The following is an 18865-nucleotide window of genomic DNA, read 5'->3' on the forward strand; positions in this document are numbered from 1 at the left end:
GTAGCCTGTTAATGTCCACGTTGAGAATATATGTTTAATTGTGTATAACCACAAGTATTTATAAAATGGGTTTGGTTAGATATTGGACGGGCCAGATTGTTATCGAAACTATTGCTCTGCTGCTATGGGTGAACACGGAAATTCCATGGCTCAGGAGATTAGAACGAATTAGCTCACGACCGAAAAAATTAAGACCAATCGATCGACTATATCACTTATATGGATAAAGCGTATATTTTTATCTATTAAAATAAGGTCAGTGCTATGCGCCCCGACAACCGGGGCGCAAAGCAATAATACGTAGCTCATTAATTAAGTAAATGATACTATCGCTTTCATAAACTTTGGAACGGGCCAGGTGCTAACGTGTTTTCAATTTTCCCATTACTGGAAAGCAGATCTAATACGCATACCGCCAGCGATTGTGTTAACTGATGTCTATCGACGCTAGTTCGGTGATTGAAAGTTCGGATAAAACGGTGTACAATTATAAATTAGGTATGTGCAGCCTTGCTTTAATACGGGTGAAGTGCACTCTGAGGGATAACGTCCACTGTTTCATGGTATTTACTTTTTTTGCTGTCTAGCGGCCATAGCACAAGTCACAGTATACGTATATGCATAAGGTGGCTATCGGCCTACCACTAACAGCAGCCCCTGGAAATCCACGATGCAGGAGATGCAGTTATCTTTTGCCACAGCTCTGTCCATCTTCATCGGTTGGTACTAGGAAGTGCAATTAACCGCAAATTGTTCAAATTTTTTTGTTAAAAAACCGTGTGTGTCTTTTGCGCTTTTACACAATATTAGTTTAGATACATGTACTGCTTAAACCAAATCTCAGGTTGCATGATCATCGAGGCTAGCCTCAGCACAACCCTTTCCGAACCGGAGATTGACAACTTTATCGACGACTTCCCATCCAATCTGTTAGGACATTTCGGCAACCGCAATGATAAAGTTAACCATGTGCGCGCTTTGTCGCGCTTGAATTTGGGTGAGTTCTTTCCTCAACTATCTGTATTATCTTGACTTATCGTTGATAGCAAACTTGCCCGTCCCGCTACATAATGACTCCGTCTTCCGGCTATAGAACTTCCGACCGGCACGGACCTCCGCACCGGGAATGCCATTAGTTTCGAAGCCATCGGGAAGAACTATCAGTATTGCGTGTGGTTCCATAATGCCTTTCAAACTGATAGGAAAAGTCTGTGCTTTCCCTTTCAACTAAATACTTACACGCTTCATCGATTTGAACAGCATAAACTACAGGCATGGTTTGACCAACATCAGTAGTTCATTACTGCTGCAGCCAAATTGCGTATCGCGTTATAAGTCATTTCCTGTCCGGAATTTCGTTTATATTAATTTAATTTCGCTTATGGTGTCCCGAAGCGGAAATGTTTCTGGCTTTATATTTAATATTTGCCCAAGAAAGCTGATATTAGAAAACAGTAATTAAAAGTATGTATTTTAGTGCAATATTGGCTGGCACCTTATGCGCCAAGAAGGCAGCACCGTTACTATACGGTACTGTCTTCTCAATCTTTTAGCTATTGCTGGCTTGTATTCACTAGCATCGGTTTTTACAGATAATTTTCTTTCGGACAAACGAAACAGTTCAGGCCATTATCCGCAACTCCACGGCAAACTCCGAATTAATGATTGCCTTCAAACCGAGTCCGCAAGGTGTCCTTGTGGTACGCAATTCTAAAAAATGTGGATGTTTACTACGTTTTTTGTCCTCGTCGAAGACCGGGCTGCTTCGTTCTTGACATGTTTATTTTTGGCAGAGTTTTAACGGACAACGCGAAAGGCTGTACCGACGAACCATCCATCCGTTTTTCTTTGGGACATTCCGGTTAGATACTGCTGAAACTAAGCTTGCCACTGCTCTGCTGCGAAGTAAGCTACTTTTACTTCGTTCGACTACATACCACGCGTATACAGTATGTGCATAAAGTTATAAAATAACTGTTAGAACATGATTGTCCTTTTAGCAATCGGCCTCAGCGAAATCGGGACGAACTCCAGTTTTATCACGTCATTGTCCTTCATCCAGGGTCCTTTTCACCGAGACAACCAATTCGCCATCCGGTGTCACACAGTGGAACCGTTCTCATACCAGGAAATCGAACTGACAGTCCAAGCGAGCAACGCCAGCACTTTCCGTGATGTGGTATGAGCGAGGGCCGACATATTACATGTGTAAAATCGTGATCTTGTTGTGTTTTCTAGCATTTTGCTACTGCTACGCAGTTCAGAGCGGTAGAACTGCTTTTCGAAGATCGTCACACGAAGCTGAGCATTATTTATTTGATCAACGAACATGGTAATCGAATTACTCAGGTGCGCACTTACACCTACAAATATTTGGCAAAAGACACATTCGCACTTCTGCGAATGTTTTGCAAAAGTGCGAATGTTTTGCAGCCAGCTGTTTGTTCCTCTTTAACCGCCAGCACCTGTTTAATTGTCGCTGTTCGGAGACAGTGTATCATCACAGATATGCTTGCAGAAACTAAAAATGCATGGCACAGGAGCTAGTCTGCTTTTGGAAGAACCCATAGAGTTTTCGGGAGATTTCCCATCCGCTAACGTTTCGCTGGATTCCCGGGAAGTGAATTTATTCTACGAGAGAGCACCGTCTTGGTTTTATTACGGTACATACGAGGAAGACGCGCCCAGAGAATTGTCGGAAAACATGTTTTTGACTTTGTACAACTTGGATCATCTGGACTGGAAAAAGTATTCCAATGGTGTGCTACATAATTCTATTTATCCAACCGCGAATGGTACAGTGACAAAAGTTTTTAACTAGAATCGGCGAACTGCACGGCTGATTGGCGACAAAGGGGAGAAACGCGACGAATGCGCATTGCACAGGATTCTGCAGCCGATATCTTCCAAGAGGGTTCTTGCGATTCGACAATGATCTCTGTGCCGCTCATCGACTCCGCAATGCGTTCATTCGGAACCACAGACGAAAAATTTGATTCCATGGAGGTGATTGGGTTTTACAAATTGTGTTTATGTATATAGCAGTTATTTTTATTTCAGCAGCCAATCTGATTTTAGTCGTCTGTAAAATACGAGAACGCCTTACCGGAACCGGATGTTCAGCTGGTATTCAGCTATCGCACTAAGCCAAATGAATGGTATGCCTCGAAAGCCAGGTACGGCTTCAAATTGTTGCCGGCTTTCCAAGACCCGCTGTCGGGACTGAAAGTGGTGCGTAATTTCAGATGTATTTCCGTACTGGAAGCTCTGACAGCTCAATTACTATTAGCGTGGTTGCAGACATACACCCGGCTGGACAACAACAAGAACACATATGAGCGTCGACAGCAAATGACAATTCTCCGGTTCCGTCGCATTTTATCGCATTTGATTACGGGCCGATGTTAGTGCTTCTTCATTTAATCAAGAAATACTGATGCTAAGAGCTTTTTCGTTTTACAGTCACTTTGGATGGCGCCAGTTCCGCCATTGGGGTGAACGGTAAGTGACACACCTGCGCCAGTTACTAATTTACTATCGTTATTAAATTATTACAGATGGATACGAGAAGGTTTAAACCGAATGCAATAATGTTTTCTATACTCACTGGCACTGTCCAAAAGCAAATTAGCAGTCATTTTTTTAAACTGTGACGTCCTTATTTAGTCTGAATGATTTCACAACTTTATAATGGTGTTGTACAATACAGACTGTAGTTACTAAGGCGCAAGTACTTCCATTTTAGCAATCTGTAGTAAAGAAGTCGTTTACCGTTGTTTAGCAGTTATGCTGAAAACGGCGTTGATCTCTTGCCGCTGCCGCATTCATTACCAGAGGAACGTAACTTTAGAACTATGTTAAATATGAAAAGGAAAGCCTCTGTCATGTTAATATCCTGCTTTATGGAATGTTTTAGGGTCGAAATCTGAGCAAGACAGGAAGTCTTCACCTCCTTCATTTATCATTGAGATAGTTCAGTTGGCAGAAAACGAGTTCCGCTGGATTGGCCGCGACAATGAAGTTATTCGCTGTAACATGACCTTCAGTTTGAATAAACACTTTCACATCGGAGAGGATAACATTAAGGTAAGCCGTCAATAGATTTCATAAGCTTTTCGGAAACAGCATATCCTAGCCTGAATTTTTTGTAGACATATTGGCACTATGCCGAAATGGGTGAGAAGGTCGTGGTGAAGCCATACAGGGACGACAGCGATAGCACGATGAGAGAGCTGCAGGTTTCCCTAAATCCAGAAGAGCCGCACGTGTCACCGCTCACTCTGCGTATACCATCGCTCACTATGATCTTTTCCTCTTTTTCTACGACTGCTCGCGCAGGTGGTTTTGCGTCGTGCGCAAAACGCTGTTGCGAACACAGTAAATGCGTGAGAATTCCTGGGAAGCAGCTGAAAATATTGCTTTGTTAATGTTACTGTTACACTATCAGTGAGCAGCAACAATAATTACTGTAAAACAATAAAATTACTGCATAAAAATACCCAAACAGCAATGAGTCAAATTGCGCAAGCACCGTTAAATAAGTCTATTCGTTAATTAAATGATTTTTCTCTGCCACATTTCGAATATTACAACGAAAACTTGGCTGTACTGGTTTTCAGTGCAGTTGGTGTTCTATCTACCGCAACACAACCGTTAATTTGATGAACTACTTTCTTCACTTCGCTATCTTCTAAGCTTTTATAGCAAAATTATATGGGTACTCGTAACTAGAGCCTAAAATTTAACAGAGCAACAGCAGCTTTTCAATTTTTTTAAAGTTTCTTTAAAATTTCTTTAAAGTTTTTATTTATGAAATCTAAACAACTCGTGTTTTGAAGCGATGCATAAATTTTACCATTTATGTAACTAAATATCAGTTTCGAGTGCAACAGCGGTTTCTATGGGTGTCGTTAAATGGTCATCTTGCTCTATGAGATGCAAGCAAAAGCCGAAAAGGACATTGAACCTTTCAGAATATCGCACTGCCCTTGCGCTACTTGTTTTACACATCCATGATCGATTCTTCTTTGAAACACAGCATGCGGACGAAACCACGAACCGTCAAGCGTTAGCGCTTAACAACAATAATTTTTGTTTTACAGGTAAACAGAATCAAAAAATATTCTTGAAAACACTACAGAGTACGCGTTGAAATTTCGGCAAATAGCGCTTCCGAATACGCTTCCGATTCAGCAGATTGTTGGCGTGCAGTATCTTTAAATCAAGCTGCCGTTAAGCAGTCCAGGGCTTTGCGAACATCAGACAACACGACTGAAAACTTCTTGGATCAAAGTTCAATGTACATTATCATACATATGATCTGACAAGGCAAGCCTAAGTGGGTGGGAAACCCTGAGATGGGAAGCATTGTTGGTAATATGTATAGATTACTATCGGTGGTCTTGGCCTTGTGAGTGCAAAACTAGATAAAGCGGGTTTACTATCAGAGAGATGAAACTCGATGTAAGCATGCCTTTACAGTAAAAGTTCTGTTGTGTGAGGAAACGTCCTCGCATATTTTCTAATGGGTGTGTGAGAGCTTTCGGCCTTCAGTTAGGACAAAAACATGCAATCGGTTCCCCTCACAGTGTTGCGCATTGTGCTCGGTCAGTATTGTAGAAACGAGGACAAGTCAGTACTGAAATGCATTTTGCATTAGAAATGCTTTAGCGGTTTTTTTTTTCGGTTACAGACAGGTAAAGTTAAATGTGAATTTAGCTATACTAGTAATGTGGTTCAGGCGCACAAGTACTAGAATAACAATCGCTGACGGGAGTTCAGCACTCGCATTTCAAATAGTTATTAAAACAACAGTTTCTGGTTCCGTTTCTTATGAAAGTAGTATTTTATCAAATTTTTTTGGAGCAACAGACAAAATTTGTTAACCGGTCTTACCAGAGTATAGCGAGAGCGTGTGCGAGAAACATCGTGCAACTGAAAATGCAATAATGTAACGGAATATTTGTAGCATGTCAAAGGACCATCCCTAATCTGCATGCGTAACCTCGTCTTATTTCTAGCTTACGCAGTGCTTGACATCAGCCGCACTGCAGACGCTGCTGCGCACGACGACGCCAGCGACGTATTCCCCGCAGGTCTGCTCGGGTATTTCGTGAGCCAGGAAGACAAAGCTCATCATGTGGAGGCACTGTCCGATATTATGGGTAGGGTTCTTACAGAAATTGCAGGTGGCTTGATAAAAGTGACGAAAGTTCTTTCATGCAGAACTTCCGTCCGGCATGGATCTTCGTAAAGGAAACGTTATAAGTTTTGAAGCGGTGCAGGACGGTTATCAGTACTGTGTATGGTTTCACAATGAATTTCACACGCAGCGGACGAGTATCTGCATTCCTTTTCAACTGAATGCCTATACTGTCCATCAAGTGGGTCAGGATAAACTTTCTGTACAGGTAAGCGCCGTCACCTAATTTTAAGAGTGATTTCTTCTCCACACATTGCTAGATAAAATTTATGTACTTTACTTTAATCGATTCTCGAAACGCCGCGGTTGTTTCGATTCTGTTTCTTTCGTGCAACGTCGCAGTCCTTTACAGATGACCTGCCTTCCGTTGACCGGCATACTTACTGCTGTGATAAAAAATCTGACAGTGAGGACCACATTAAAAATCATATACACACCAACAGACGGCGATGTTTTCGTGGTAGGGAGATCATTTAGACATTTACCGGATAACTGTCAAGATTGTGACTGATATTGTGATACAGTGCCGGTAACTGCTTGAATTGATTTCTCCAAGGTGATTAACGGAATGCGATCCGCTCGTTACACCCGAACGGTTCACCCAGCCATGTTCGGAACGTTCCGGTTCTGGTTCGGGTACACCGAACTAGCTGACTTGATATTACGTTGTAAGTGAGAAACACGAGAAGCTTACGGATTACCGGAAGCGGAGCAAGACACCTTCAGTAACTTGTTATAGAAGTAGCTTATTTCCATTTGCAACCACAACAGAAGGTAAAAGATTACCCGTAGTTGGAATCGTTTGATTTCAGTGTACGCTACTTTCAACGGTTATCTCGCAAAACCGTGTAAAAATTTCTGAACGCAATCCTGTCCCCAGTAAAAAAGTTTTGTAAACCGTAATTTTAAAATAATACTATCTTCCAGGCAGACGAATTTTGCCTATATTTCATTCCACCAGGGCAGGGCCAGATATTTTGATTATTTCTAGCTCTCTGAGCCTTTTGATAGGGCTTCTTATAGCATTAACAATTTTGACATTGTTATTTTATATATTGACAGCATTTAATGCCAGTGAGCCGTGGATCAACGCCACACTTTCCTTAGTCCAAGGTCCGTTTCATGGTGACAGTCAGTTGGCCATCAGGTACTACACAAGGTCACCGTTTGCCTACCATGACATGGAGCTGACTCTGCACCCGAACATTACCGGCGTTCCAGTGCCCGATCTGGTATGCCGTCAGCCTAGCGCCACACAATAAAAGCGTAACAGCGACCAAAATGATATAACCGGTGATCTTTTGACAGGGACTGTTTGCCATGGCCGGACCATCCGGCAATTTATACGTAAATCTTGGCCGTCCAACGCAATATGGAAACAAAAAGCTGACCTTTATCTACGACATTGATATAAAAAACGGCGCTTTGATCCAGGTACTTCCGTCACGATGCAGATTGCAAATATCTACTGGTTTGAGCTCCATCTTATACAGCCATGTTGTTTCGTCTTTGTTGATTGCTTAATCATCTTTGCCGTCACAACACCTTTGACCTGTGGTGTGCATGAAACAATTATCTTTACAAAGCTCCATTTCAGAAGCTGACGCTCATAATTCTTGTAGGAAATTTAATTTTTGAATTGTTTTACATGCAGATACAGACAATCTGAGACCATATGACCTCATTTTGTACATCATAACAAAAAAAGTTATTGTAGGCAGACGGGAACTTGTGCGTCAGCGAAATTTTAATAAACTTTTTATAAGAAACCCTTAGTTTTATTCATGTGGTGGTCTAGCAACGCAGATATTCTTACGACGTGGAAATAATTAATTAAAATAAAATAATTACGGCATCAAAGGGAAGCAATATCTTAGAAAATAGATATGCGGTGAATTTTTGTGCAAGCAAATGGCAGATAACGAGAAGACAAGAGCAGCCATTTAAAACAAACAAATCTGAGCGATTAAGGCAAAGAATGCGTCTAAATTAGCCGCTGCAGTGTACAGTACATACATAAATTTTGTTTTGTTTTTGCTTACAGAAATTGCAAATGGACGGTAAAGAGGCCCGCCTCTATTACCAGAGTGAACTGCCATGGCATTACTACGGCACATACGAAGAAGTGTACAAAGAGCCAGCCGGCAACTCTTTCACCACACTGCAAGATTTTGACCAACTGGACTGGACGAGATTTTCCAGCGGTAACATAAGCTGTACTATTCTTAAAACGCTGTGTTGGACATTCTTGCGTTTACTCGTTCAGAATCCGCCAATTGCTCCGGGAAGAACAGACGCATCCGGATTGTTCACCGTTCACAATCAGCGCTCCCAATATTTCAAGAAGGAATATTTCAAGAAGGAGCGCTCCCAATATTTCAAGAAGGAACTTGTGGTTCGGTAATGCTGCCGCTCGAAATTTCCCCCCGGGAAAGCAGTCGTATGATTGAGGACCAACAATTTAATCAGATAGAGGTACCTACAGTAAATTTTTACTGATAACGAACACTTCTATACAATCCCGTTTTTGCATAATTATAGTCGTCGGCCCAACTCGGAAGCTACTCTTCTGACCCGGATATTCAATTAAGGCTCCACTACAAGGTAGCAGATCAACGGGGATCCCAGGTTCAATGTCGTTTCCAACTAATGCCGACTGCTAAAGATCCGAAGATGGGACTGCGCGTGGTCAGTAAACTGTACTTCATACCGTCAAAACGTAAGCTGAAATTTTATGGATTTTGCAGAATTACACTCGCTCTGACAGTAGAGACAGCTACGGATCAAGTAGTCGGAATCGAGTACTCCGTTTTAGGCGCGTCATATCTCCACTGGTTCCAGGCAGATGTAGGTGTCTCGACAGAAGATGTGATAGTCTCCGCTTAGCGACAGATTTCGCTGTTCACTCGAAAACTGCTAAAAACTCCGAAATGAGTGCAGTAGTAAATCTCTGGCCACCGCGGTAGTTGTGTTTTCTAGATCCAGTAAAACGGTAAAACCCCTTAGAACGTACACTCTTATATAACGTTCACCGCTTTATTATGTGCATGTGGCTGAGAAACGGATTGTCCGGTAGACTATAACACAGAGGCAGTACTCTATATAACGTTCACCCCTCTACAAGTAATAACGTACGCCCATGTTAGAACCGCTGACATTATTCAAGGTACATTTAACCCCTGCGTTACGTAGAGCTGGCTGAGAAAGCGAACGAAAATTTCGAAGAAGGTTCTGGGTACTGGTGTAAATCTTCAGTGCCCTATTTGACCATGCATACCAGCACAAAAAGTGCCATTTAATTACTCTAGTTGTTTAACAATGAAAGCAAAAGGTAACTGTAAGAGTTTTTTTTGTCATAAAGTTTAAAATCAATGAAGTCGTTAAGTTTGAAAAGCTTAATTACCGCAATGCCGCTACAAGATTAAATTTGCCGGCTAATACCATCAGGATCTCCCGGATCAGCAGGAATACTTCTCCCCCTATGGGGCGCTATAAATCGCCCCTAGGGGCAGTACCCCTACCTAACGTACACCTTTCTATAACGTTCGGAAAGCCAGGAACGGAGGGTGTACGTAGTGGAGAAGTTTCACTGTACATTCGATCTCTTTTGCAGACTCATTTGATCTTCCAACCGAGCCGGATTACATCTTCATAGCCGGCCTTTATGGTAAGTGAACAAAACTGAGATTTTTTGAAGTTTTCGTGCCTTGTTTTGTTGAACTGTTCTTGTTGCCTTATGAATAAATCTTTGTATCACTCGGAATAGGAAAGCTTCCTCCAGAATCCACAAGCGGCACTGGCCTTATTGAGATCCGACAAATTGGCAACAACACAATCCAGTGGACTCACACGCTCAATGGAGATTTATATATCAACACGACCGTTAGATTTAATAAGGATTTCCGAATTATCCAAGGCGACGGAAAGGTGCGGTTGAACTGATCATTGTGCTTCCGTCGCTTGTCACCGTTGTATTTACTAATGATCTCACTATCAGAAATACTGGGACTACAGCGAAACCGATGGGAAAGTCGTGACGAAGACCTACAATGCCGATCCACGAGTGATAGGCACGATGATTTTCTCCCAGGAAGGAATTGCCTTCTACCACTGCGGAGATGTATCGCCGTGCGTTCTGCTCAGAACAGCGCTGCGCATGCCGTAGCTGTTTTACAAACGGGTTTAGTATACAAAAAAACCTTAAATTAGGATTCTAAGACACTGCAGTATGACGTGATCTTCTTACTGAGCTTGTTATTAAGGCATCCTTTGGGTGTTCTAAAAACCTCATGACTTGTTTAAGGGCACACAGTAACAGACTACTGAATAAGTAAGCAGTAGCTTGAGATCTCCGAGAAGTGGCAATAAAATTGCAGAATTTGCTTTAACATACCAATTTAAAATGAGAAACAATCGCGTAAGGAAACCGGTGACAGTTGATCCGGCGGTTCTCAGTACTCTAGCTACGTGCTGAATAATTGTGCGTCGTAATTTCGGAGTCAAGTTTTGACACAGCATCTCCACCACAAGAGTTCGCTTTCAAGTACCGTATCTGTGGGTGTGACTGCTAGATACGGCGTGTTGCCTAAGTGCTTGCGGAATCAACTTGTAAATGTTCGCATAAAAAAGCATTAATCAGTACATTTGCGGTGCGTATTCCAGGCGTTTGATGAAATTCTAGTCGAGAGTGAAGACAAGTTATTTATGCCTGTTCCTGGATCCAGGTAGATCTATTGGTGGTGCTAGTTTTTTTAGCGGGGTCTCGAAGTTTTGGAGAGGCCGTGCATAGTAACGATTATTATCGATCAATCGCTTAGCCCTTCAAAATTTTGACATTACAAAAGACCGAAGCTTAACGCAGATTGGCAGACGAAAAAAACAGAAGGCCGTACCGAGAGTCGAACTCGGGTCGACGGATTCAAAGTCCGACGTGCTAACCACTACACCATACAGCCGCCGTTGTTATGATCCTTAGTTTCATTATTCAACAACGTATGCAAGTGCCGTGTAAATGAAATGATACGTTTTGTATTGCGGGTGGTTATGTCCAAAAGTGCTTACATCGGGAATTTTTTGAAGTGCTCGCATACATAGGCTCAGTATTTTCTTGCTGAATATAAGCGGTAGTACCGGTGTTTCCATAAATATTAAACCATTCTCTAGTACTATGCGGTATAAATAATTACTGATCTCCAGACAGTACTATAAGAATGTACAGTTTACTGCAAAGCTGTGATTCACTGGTTAGTCCGCCCGATTCCGCCGTATGTTGCAGCCCAGTGAGCAAACGATCTAAGAAACCTTTTTTTAATGAAAGCTCCAGTGTTCCTGCAGTACAGTACAGTATGCCTACAGTATATTTACTATACCAAGTGTACAATACATTTAAATAATTATGTGATAACTGATAAGGGAAGAGTTCCGCTTTGCCGCCAAGTGTTATGCTGGTATTATGTATTGTGAAATTTCGGATAAAAAAAGCTTCAATCTTGTTTGAACACAGGAACCGCACACGACGGAATAAAGTGCACTTTTTGTGGTATTCATCTCATTTTGTTGAAATATGCTTTGAGAATTCTGCTGGTTCGAACTACAGTACATGCGGCAAAGCAGGACAACGGATTGTTAAGTGCTATACTTGGTTCTAAAAACAAGTGGCAAGATACTCGAAAATTTGCTTTATTAGAAATATATTATACCGGAAAAACAGATCTGCATGTTTAAGGTGAAAATGCCGACGGCGCACAGTGTGTTGCCAGTGCCAGCATATAAATTTTGAATACTTTGGAATTCACAACAACCATGCTTTTTCACAAGGAGAGATATTCAAAGGTAAATCACGTTGGACAAGTAACCTTTGTGGTAATATTACATAAAAGAACCGCGGCATCAATACAACATAATCCGGCGCACGAGCAGGGGTCGTCACGGACTACTTGACAACAGAATCCATGGAGATCCTGGCACCGGCCACCCCACCAGCATGCTGAAACGGGCCCTTTATTCAGAAGGTTTGGCAGTGTTCATAGAAAACTTAGCCCGAATTCGCAAAACGTTTTTAGTCGTTCTACCAGCTCGTTTTCATTTAATTGGAGACTGTTAGTTTTTATTCAACTGGCGCATGCCGGCTACTTTAACAACTGGATATACTGATAATTTAGCCTGTTGTTCACTGCAAGTGCGGCTTTCTGCCGACTTTCGCACCTTTGCTTTAAAAAAATTGGAACTTGAAATTCAAGTTATCAGGTAATACATACCTGCGCATGCGTTCTGGCTGTTCGGATGCGCATCCCCAGAACAGCTCCAAGGGTACTTTGACGCTGTTGTGTTGAAGGATGCAATAGTAGTTAGGCCGTAATCGGTGGGGGACTGGCATAACACGATGGTAGACGCTAACAACAGATTGAAAATTTTTACATTATGGTTGTAGCCTGTACGCACGGGGGGACATTTTTGGGTACTCACGGGTGTTGGCTGTGGGCACGGAGTTGGGGAATGGGTACTGGCTGGCAGCACGGGATTCCTGCACGGGCTTTGGATGCGTGCACGGATATTTTATTTACTTATAAATTTATTTAATTAAAATTTATTTACTAAAAATTTAAAGTCTTTGTATACTTTTCTTTCTGGTTTTTTTACATAATCACTATCGAAATTTGTCACAAAATGAGTACTCTTTTAACAAAAATACAGGTAGGTAGTACTCGGTTCCATTTGAGAGAAAAAACGTTCATGTTTTCTTCATCCAAACTCGAAAGGATGTCCTCAGGATGGGCGTTTTTTTGAGTTCCAAAAAGCCTCGTTGACCGAGGAACTGCAGTAGTTTCGTAGATCATGCATTAGAAGCAAAAGTGTACATTAAAATGACCTCCATAAGTATACTGAAACAGCCGTTTTAAAGGCGGCGTGACGTGCTCCGAGGGAGTTTAAAGTACATCAAAAACTTGCTTGCCGCAGAATCGGGGTATTGCAAAGTTTGTCATATATCATAAGTATTGTGAATGTGTTCCCAGCTCATGCTTGTTAATGCGGTACTGTGAATTACTTGAAAATCACAACAAGAAGACTCGAAAATCAATTCAGCCAACACGTAAACCGGTAAACGTAAAGATCTCAAATTTTACAAGCCGCGCACGCAGCCAACACCCGTGTTTTCCCGTGGCATTGACCAATTTTTTTTTCTATGTTCGTTGCTCACCTGATCCCACGAAAATCCACCTTAATAAAATCGGAAACGACGGCATGCTCGAAAGTCTCGTCCTGTGCGCCCGTTCCGCTTCAACACGAAGAGACGCGCTGTTTTTTTGACTCGCAAATGACGGTTGTTACAACAAGAACACGCAGTTCTGCTGCGTTAAGCATACGGCGTACTGCGTGTGCTTAAATGCTTTCAGCAGTGCCTGGTGCTTAATTATTGTTCACTTTCGTCGTATAACGGTAAAATGCGCTCATGACAAGGGTAGCGTTGAACGAAAGCAGAGTTAACGTGTTGCACGAAGACAGAGTTAACGTTCACCGTATTCGTTCGATTTTGTGGTCGTCGACCATCATGTGTTTCGTTAGGTACAATACTAGCATATGTGTAGCGGAGCAGCTGAAAAACGAACTAGTTAGCAGTCAATAATTACGTATTATCGAACATCAGAGCAAATCTTGCTAAAGGTTGTTTGTGCGTCGCTTTGGTTTCGAAAAGTCACAAACAGTACGAGTATGGCTGTTCTTATTACTGCTTTCCTGCTAAACTACTCTATACTACGCGCGTACACATAAGCACCGCGCCAGAAAACAAGAATAATATAAAAACCACAATGAAACAAAAGGAAGCAAGAAAACAGAAGAATAACATACGAATGACATATCGAAACCAATAAAAACGCGCATCTTTTGGATGGCGAAAGCGAATGCGCACCGGTCAAAATGCTAAGGCGAAGAGAACGCGGAAGCCGAAGGCGGACGGTACGCATACCTAGGGTTTGGCCAGTGTGGCTTTATTATTGTAAACCTTTCGTTCTCAATAAAGTGCTCGCAGATAGTTTGCCTTTATTCGACAGCACTTTTTAAACTATTTTATAAATTTATTTATCTGTTAATGTTTCCTAGTAAAATTTTCTAAATTTTTAGGTCGTCATGAAAGTGAGCTGATATAGTGAAAGAATTTTTTATTTCGTTTTGGGACAAATTGGTTGGGACATATAGTACGCTGGGACATTTCGGTTTAGGACATACTGCTTTGAAACAATTTAGCTTTGCAACATTATGACGCAAGACGTCTGGTCGCGGGCAGTTTACCGCAAATAAAGCGATACGCTTAAAGTTCACATATCTTTAGGCTACATTCTTATCATTTCTTCTGTTTTCTTGTGTTTTATTTCATTTTCTTATAATTTTTCATGCTTCCTGTTTTATATGTTGCGCTTTACGTTGAAGTGTCTTGCCGTGGAAACGACCCCGCGACCCGCGAACGAAATGTTTCGCGGCATGGTGTCCTGCCAACTAAATGTACTGCAACGAAATGTCGCTTGGCAAATTGACGTCGCCGCGACATGTCTGCGATCAATGTCCTGCAAATAATTGTCCTCGGCAAAATGTCGCGGTGCCATAATGCCAGTGTGGCAGGAAACGTTGAGCAAACAGCAGGTGTCGATTTACGCAGTCTGGAAAAAATTAGCACGATGTGTTTTCAGCTTGAACCAACTGGCACTTGCTCAGCGCATGACGCTGATGGAGCAACGCATTTCCGTTGATTTATCCGCTTACTCCACGATTGCGAACGGATCTGCGGAACCGGACAGTGACTCTGATGGCACATGGGAAACGGATCAACCAGCTTGCGAAGAGCCGTTGACGAGTAAACCGGTTGCTGCCAGCGTCCGCCCCTGCTTGCTCTACCGAATTCTCGGCATCGAACGCGGTCTGGATGTTTTTCTGGTCTTTTTAGCAATGCTGTTCAGCTTACTGGGTTTGATGTTGGTCTCCGGGGGAGTAGCAGCTATAATGAGCATATCTAATGAGCCCTTTCCCAAGGCCCTGCTTGCCTTTGTTCTGATTGTCGTCGTGGTCTTCAACCTGTACACCAGGATCATGCCACTCATCATCGGTTTCTCTGCCCTTAATATGTTTGGTTAGCAAATATCTTGCTTGTTATTCGGAATCATATTACGACCTGTATCGCTCTCTTTTAGTGCTCTTTTAGTTCTGCTACTCCTTTAACTCCTTAGCAATGTGGCTTGTTTTAACATTGCTTCTATAGCACGTTTTGACGAATAATGCAGCGGAATCTATAGAAACACTACGAGCACAAGCTCTTGTACAACTTTTTGCCCCCCCATTAATATGTACATCATAAACCTTTTTGTCTCATGAAAATCACTAAAACTCGAATTTCAACTAATGACTTTTATGCTTGTCTGTATCCCCGCCGAAGCTGTCTGGCATTTTCAAACACCGTTAACTACGAAATTAAATTATGTATGAAGAATCAGATCAGAAGAAAAGATTGTTCCACCTTAAAAGTTAAAAAAGTGGTAAACACCATAAAAAGAGCCAAAAACATTAAATGCCAAGAGCTGCTCGCTCTGCCTGTTACAAAAGTATAATAAGTTCAATTAGCCTCCATTTCCAGTGCTACGCCGACCACCAGAAAATTTCGAAAAGCTAAAAGGACCTGCTAAAAGGCTGAGGATTTTTATGTAACATTACAACATAAGTTACTGGCCTGCTCTCGATAACCGATGATCCTCGAAATGGAACCTCTCAGCAGAGGCTTCTATTTTTAACGATTAGTCTGGGAATAACGCTAGTGATGGCCGCGCCGTTGGACACAGGAGATGCCGACATGGAGCCTCTGACCAGTAACGGGGCATCGTGCTCCCGACCGGAGGCCGCCTTGAACACCGACGAAAAACTGCAGGCGCTTATTGAATGCGTTCATGCTGTGAGGTGAGCGTTACTTTACTTAAACGTATTGTTTTATTTAGAAAATTGCTTTTCTTTTTTTATCACCTGTTTTCGGAGCAAAAAAAAAGTTAATTTGATTACTAATTTCTTACCAATATAAAATGGACTGCATTTTTTTCGCTGTAAAAGGCTTGGCTTCGGACAGGTATTCCATCCCGGTTCGGTTGTATGATTTCAGCATTCTGCAAATAGTCTGTGTAGAATTTTTTTGCATCCACAGTGTATTTATTCTTCTTTATCCCGCTTTTATATTATATAGAAATGCCGCTTTCTTGTTTTGTCTTACCATATTCCAAGCATTTCCGCGTATTCCTAACGTGTTGCGTACTTAAAACAGAAGAATACGTTGGAATATAACTAGAGGATGACCAACATATTTCGTAGAAAAGAATATACGTACCGTAATTTAGGTAAAATACAGCTGGAGTTCATAGTAATAATTATGGGCAATATGATGTATTTGTCGATGAACCCTGGAACAATAAGAACCCGTGAGCGCAAAAAATTCAGAATTATACAGATACCCTGAGTTTTAAGCACCTCGAAATTCTTCTAAGTTCTGGGCGCGGTGGTAACAATGAAACCGTATCCTGGAAGATTCTGGTAATGAGGATGGGGACTCTTGTGTCGACAGTTATTGATCTAGCCTGAAACATATATTTACGCGTACAATACAGTGTCACTGACTTTTAGCTCGCCCATACGTCGCGTGCGTCACTTGTGACTCATCCGTTCAGGTTATAGATCGACAAGCAGGGAAGTTTGTAACGCCGGTTGCAGTTTTGCGGTAAACCTAGTGCGCCGGAAGGATATGCATTGTAGCCTTATACTCGTCCCGGATTACGGGTTTCTCACATTTCTCTCTTCACTGTGACCGGGTTTACAATGGAAGGTCAAATTTCTTTGAGATACTGCATGCCGCGGCTAAGTAATGCACGACTGGTGAGCGCCAAAAATTGCGGCATCGCTGGTGTGATACGTCACGCACAATCAGTCAAACCTAATTTTCGGTAAAACTAGACACTGCTGCTCTTCCCTGGCTGACGGTAGCTGTACGCTCAGTTGAATGCGATCCAGCCGATCATGAAATGTCATTACTATCCCAATCTTCCTGAACGCAGTGTGGTGCCTTGAAATGCAACACAATGGAGTGATTGAGTTCTATCCGTTACGGAAGTAACGCTACGATGTCACCGCAGTTAGCACCACGGGTGCTGCACCAATGATGTTAACGCTAGCTGCCCTAACATAACAGAGCTGCACAGAAGGGCGGCATTTCTATATAATGTACATGCTTTTGCTTTTTATATATGCTTTTTGTCCTATATACAAGTTCGTCGACAAATCGAGCATGTAAAGGTACAGGCAAAGCGTAAAAAGAGCGCGATACTGGCGCGTTGGTAATTGGTAACTGCACTACGCCCATTTCAATGAAAATAATAATAATATACAGTAAATTCTAATACGAACCGAATACGAAAAAATAATCGTATATAGAATAGCTAAAGCAAAGCAAATAAAAAAAAGGATTCATTTGATAAACATGTTGTACTTCTATATTTGGGGGGCACAAGCATAATCATTGTAGCGTGGCGTGCCGTAGCAGGGCGTTTGCCGTAAACATGATTTTGAAATTTACGTTGTATTTACTGTTTATGTATGCCCAGTTCAACAGCGTGTAAAGTGGACACATAACGGGTGACGTAAAATTTTGTACACCTGGTATACAAGTATTAAGCATGCCGATGCAAAATGTTACAAATAGAGGATTTCTTATCAACGTTATTGCGATAAGTCAAGGCGACCTGGCTCCGCTCAAACTGTACAAAATTTCGGTAAGTGCAAGGTGCAGTAACCTTAATTGTACAATTCAACAGCCCAAACGCCAGCACGAGGGCAAGTCAACATATCGTTAGGCTGTGGTACTCTTGAACAAAAGCGCATGGCTCTTGATTTTGTTGAAACAGACATACTGACACCACGTGTAATGAACGGAAAGGTCGTGGTCAAGCGTACAATAGCCATGGGTGGAGGCGGGAGCGGGCGCTTGACGGGACTGTTACAACGTGTGCAACAGTAATCCTGGGGAACTGCAAGCGACAAGAATAATGCCGCGTAAAACGATCTTTTCTGGAAAAAGACTCGATATCGATTGCTACGACTGCTTCTGTTCTGGCACCCGGTATAGTACGACCTCGCATCGCACCTCGTATTATAATACGCACTTCGTACTATTGTGCGCTTGCGGCAAATGTAGAACAAGAAATCGAGTAAATTAATAAGCAGATAGTCTAAGTTTTGTCGAATATCCAGGTGACATAAAAAATGTCGAATAAACAGAATAAAGAACTGATAAGCAAGAGGCAGTGCAAACAACATAAAATTAATCGTAGAAAGTTTTTTGCCAAGCCAACACTTTGTACAATCTCTGATTTCCCATTGGCGGTTATAGCGCAGAACAAAAAGCAGAAGGCCGTACCGAGAGTCGAACTCGGGTCGACGGATTCAAAGTCCGACGTGCTAACCACTACACCATACAGCCGCCATTCCTATCATATTTGGTTTCGTTTATTCAACAATATAAGAAAATTCCGTGTTAAAGAAATGGTGCGCTTTGAGTTGCTGGAAGTGGCGAACAGAAGTGCTTGGTTAGGCATTTCCTTCAAGTGCTCTCCCATAGAGGCTAAGCAGTGTTAACAGCAGTTA

At 42.1% G+C, this 18865-nt stretch overlaps 2 protein-coding genes, 1 long non-coding RNA gene and 2 other non-coding genes across 6 annotated transcripts; 2 read left to right on the forward strand and 3 right to left on the reverse strand.

Annotated features, from left to right (window-relative positions):
* Positions 1–511: 511 nt before the first annotated feature.
* LOC129595663 (uncharacterized) lies at positions 512–4494 on the forward strand. 2 transcript variants are annotated; one of them, XM_055492740.1, is made up of 14 exons: positions 513–719; positions 845–997; positions 1094–1272; positions 1593–1700; positions 1794–1905; positions 2001–2179; positions 2239–2349; positions 2519–2759; positions 2822–3006; positions 3079–3231; positions 3301–3403; positions 3463–3501; positions 3917–4086; positions 4152–4494. In XM_055492740.1, the coding sequence occupies exons 1-14, from the start codon at positions 671–673 to the stop codon at positions 4425–4427; spliced, it is 2058 nt and encodes a 685-aa protein (XP_055348715.1). In that variant the 5' UTR covers positions 513–670; the 3' UTR covers positions 4428–4494. The 2 variants fall into 2 exon arrangements, with proteins under 2 accessions (XP_055348716.1, XP_055348715.1); XM_055492741.1 differs by lacking the exons at positions 845–997; positions 1094–1272 and having other exon boundaries at positions 512–719.
* Positions 4495–5458: 964 nt separating this feature from the next.
* LOC129595670 (uncharacterized) lies at positions 5459–10561 on the forward strand. Its single transcript, XM_055492749.1, has 14 exons — positions 5459–5606; positions 6021–6164; positions 6226–6410; positions 6555–6662; positions 6759–6870; positions 7265–7434; positions 7511–7636; positions 8247–8406; positions 8469–8677; positions 8744–8890; positions 8950–9049; positions 9816–9869; positions 9969–10129; positions 10200–10561. Exons 1-14 carry the CDS (start codon positions 5567–5569, stop codon positions 10365–10367), a joined length of 1884 nt encoding a protein of 627 aa, XP_055348724.1. The 5' UTR covers positions 5459–5566; the 3' UTR covers positions 10368–10561.
* Positions 10562–11085: 524 nt separating this feature from the next.
* On the reverse strand, positions 11086–11157 carry Trnaq-uug (transfer RNA glutamine (anticodon UUG)). The gene has a single exon. It is a non-coding gene; the product is annotated as a tRNA-Gln (tRNA).
* A 5105-nt stretch (positions 11158–16262) lies between these two features.
* LOC129595719 (uncharacterized) lies at positions 16263–16741 on the reverse strand. The gene is made up of 4 exons (XR_008691362.1): positions 16700–16741; positions 16560–16632; positions 16446–16486; positions 16263–16341 (listed from the first exon to the last, which is right to left on the reverse strand). It is a non-coding gene; the product is annotated as an uncharacterized LOC129595719 (long non-coding RNA).
* A 1888-nt stretch (positions 16742–18629) lies between these two features.
* Trnaq-uug (transfer RNA glutamine (anticodon UUG)) lies at positions 18630–18701 on the reverse strand. The gene has a single exon. It is a non-coding gene; the product is annotated as a tRNA-Gln (tRNA).
* Positions 18702–18865: the final 164 nt, after the last annotated feature.

This window comes from Paramacrobiotus metropolitanus, unplaced genomic scaffold (genome assembly GCF_019649055.1).
Source record: "Paramacrobiotus metropolitanus isolate TYO unplaced genomic scaffold, Prichtersi_v1.0 Parri_scaffold0000081, whole genome shotgun sequence".
Taxonomy (NCBI): domain Eukaryota; kingdom Metazoa; phylum Tardigrada; class Eutardigrada; order Parachela; family Macrobiotidae; genus Paramacrobiotus; species Paramacrobiotus metropolitanus.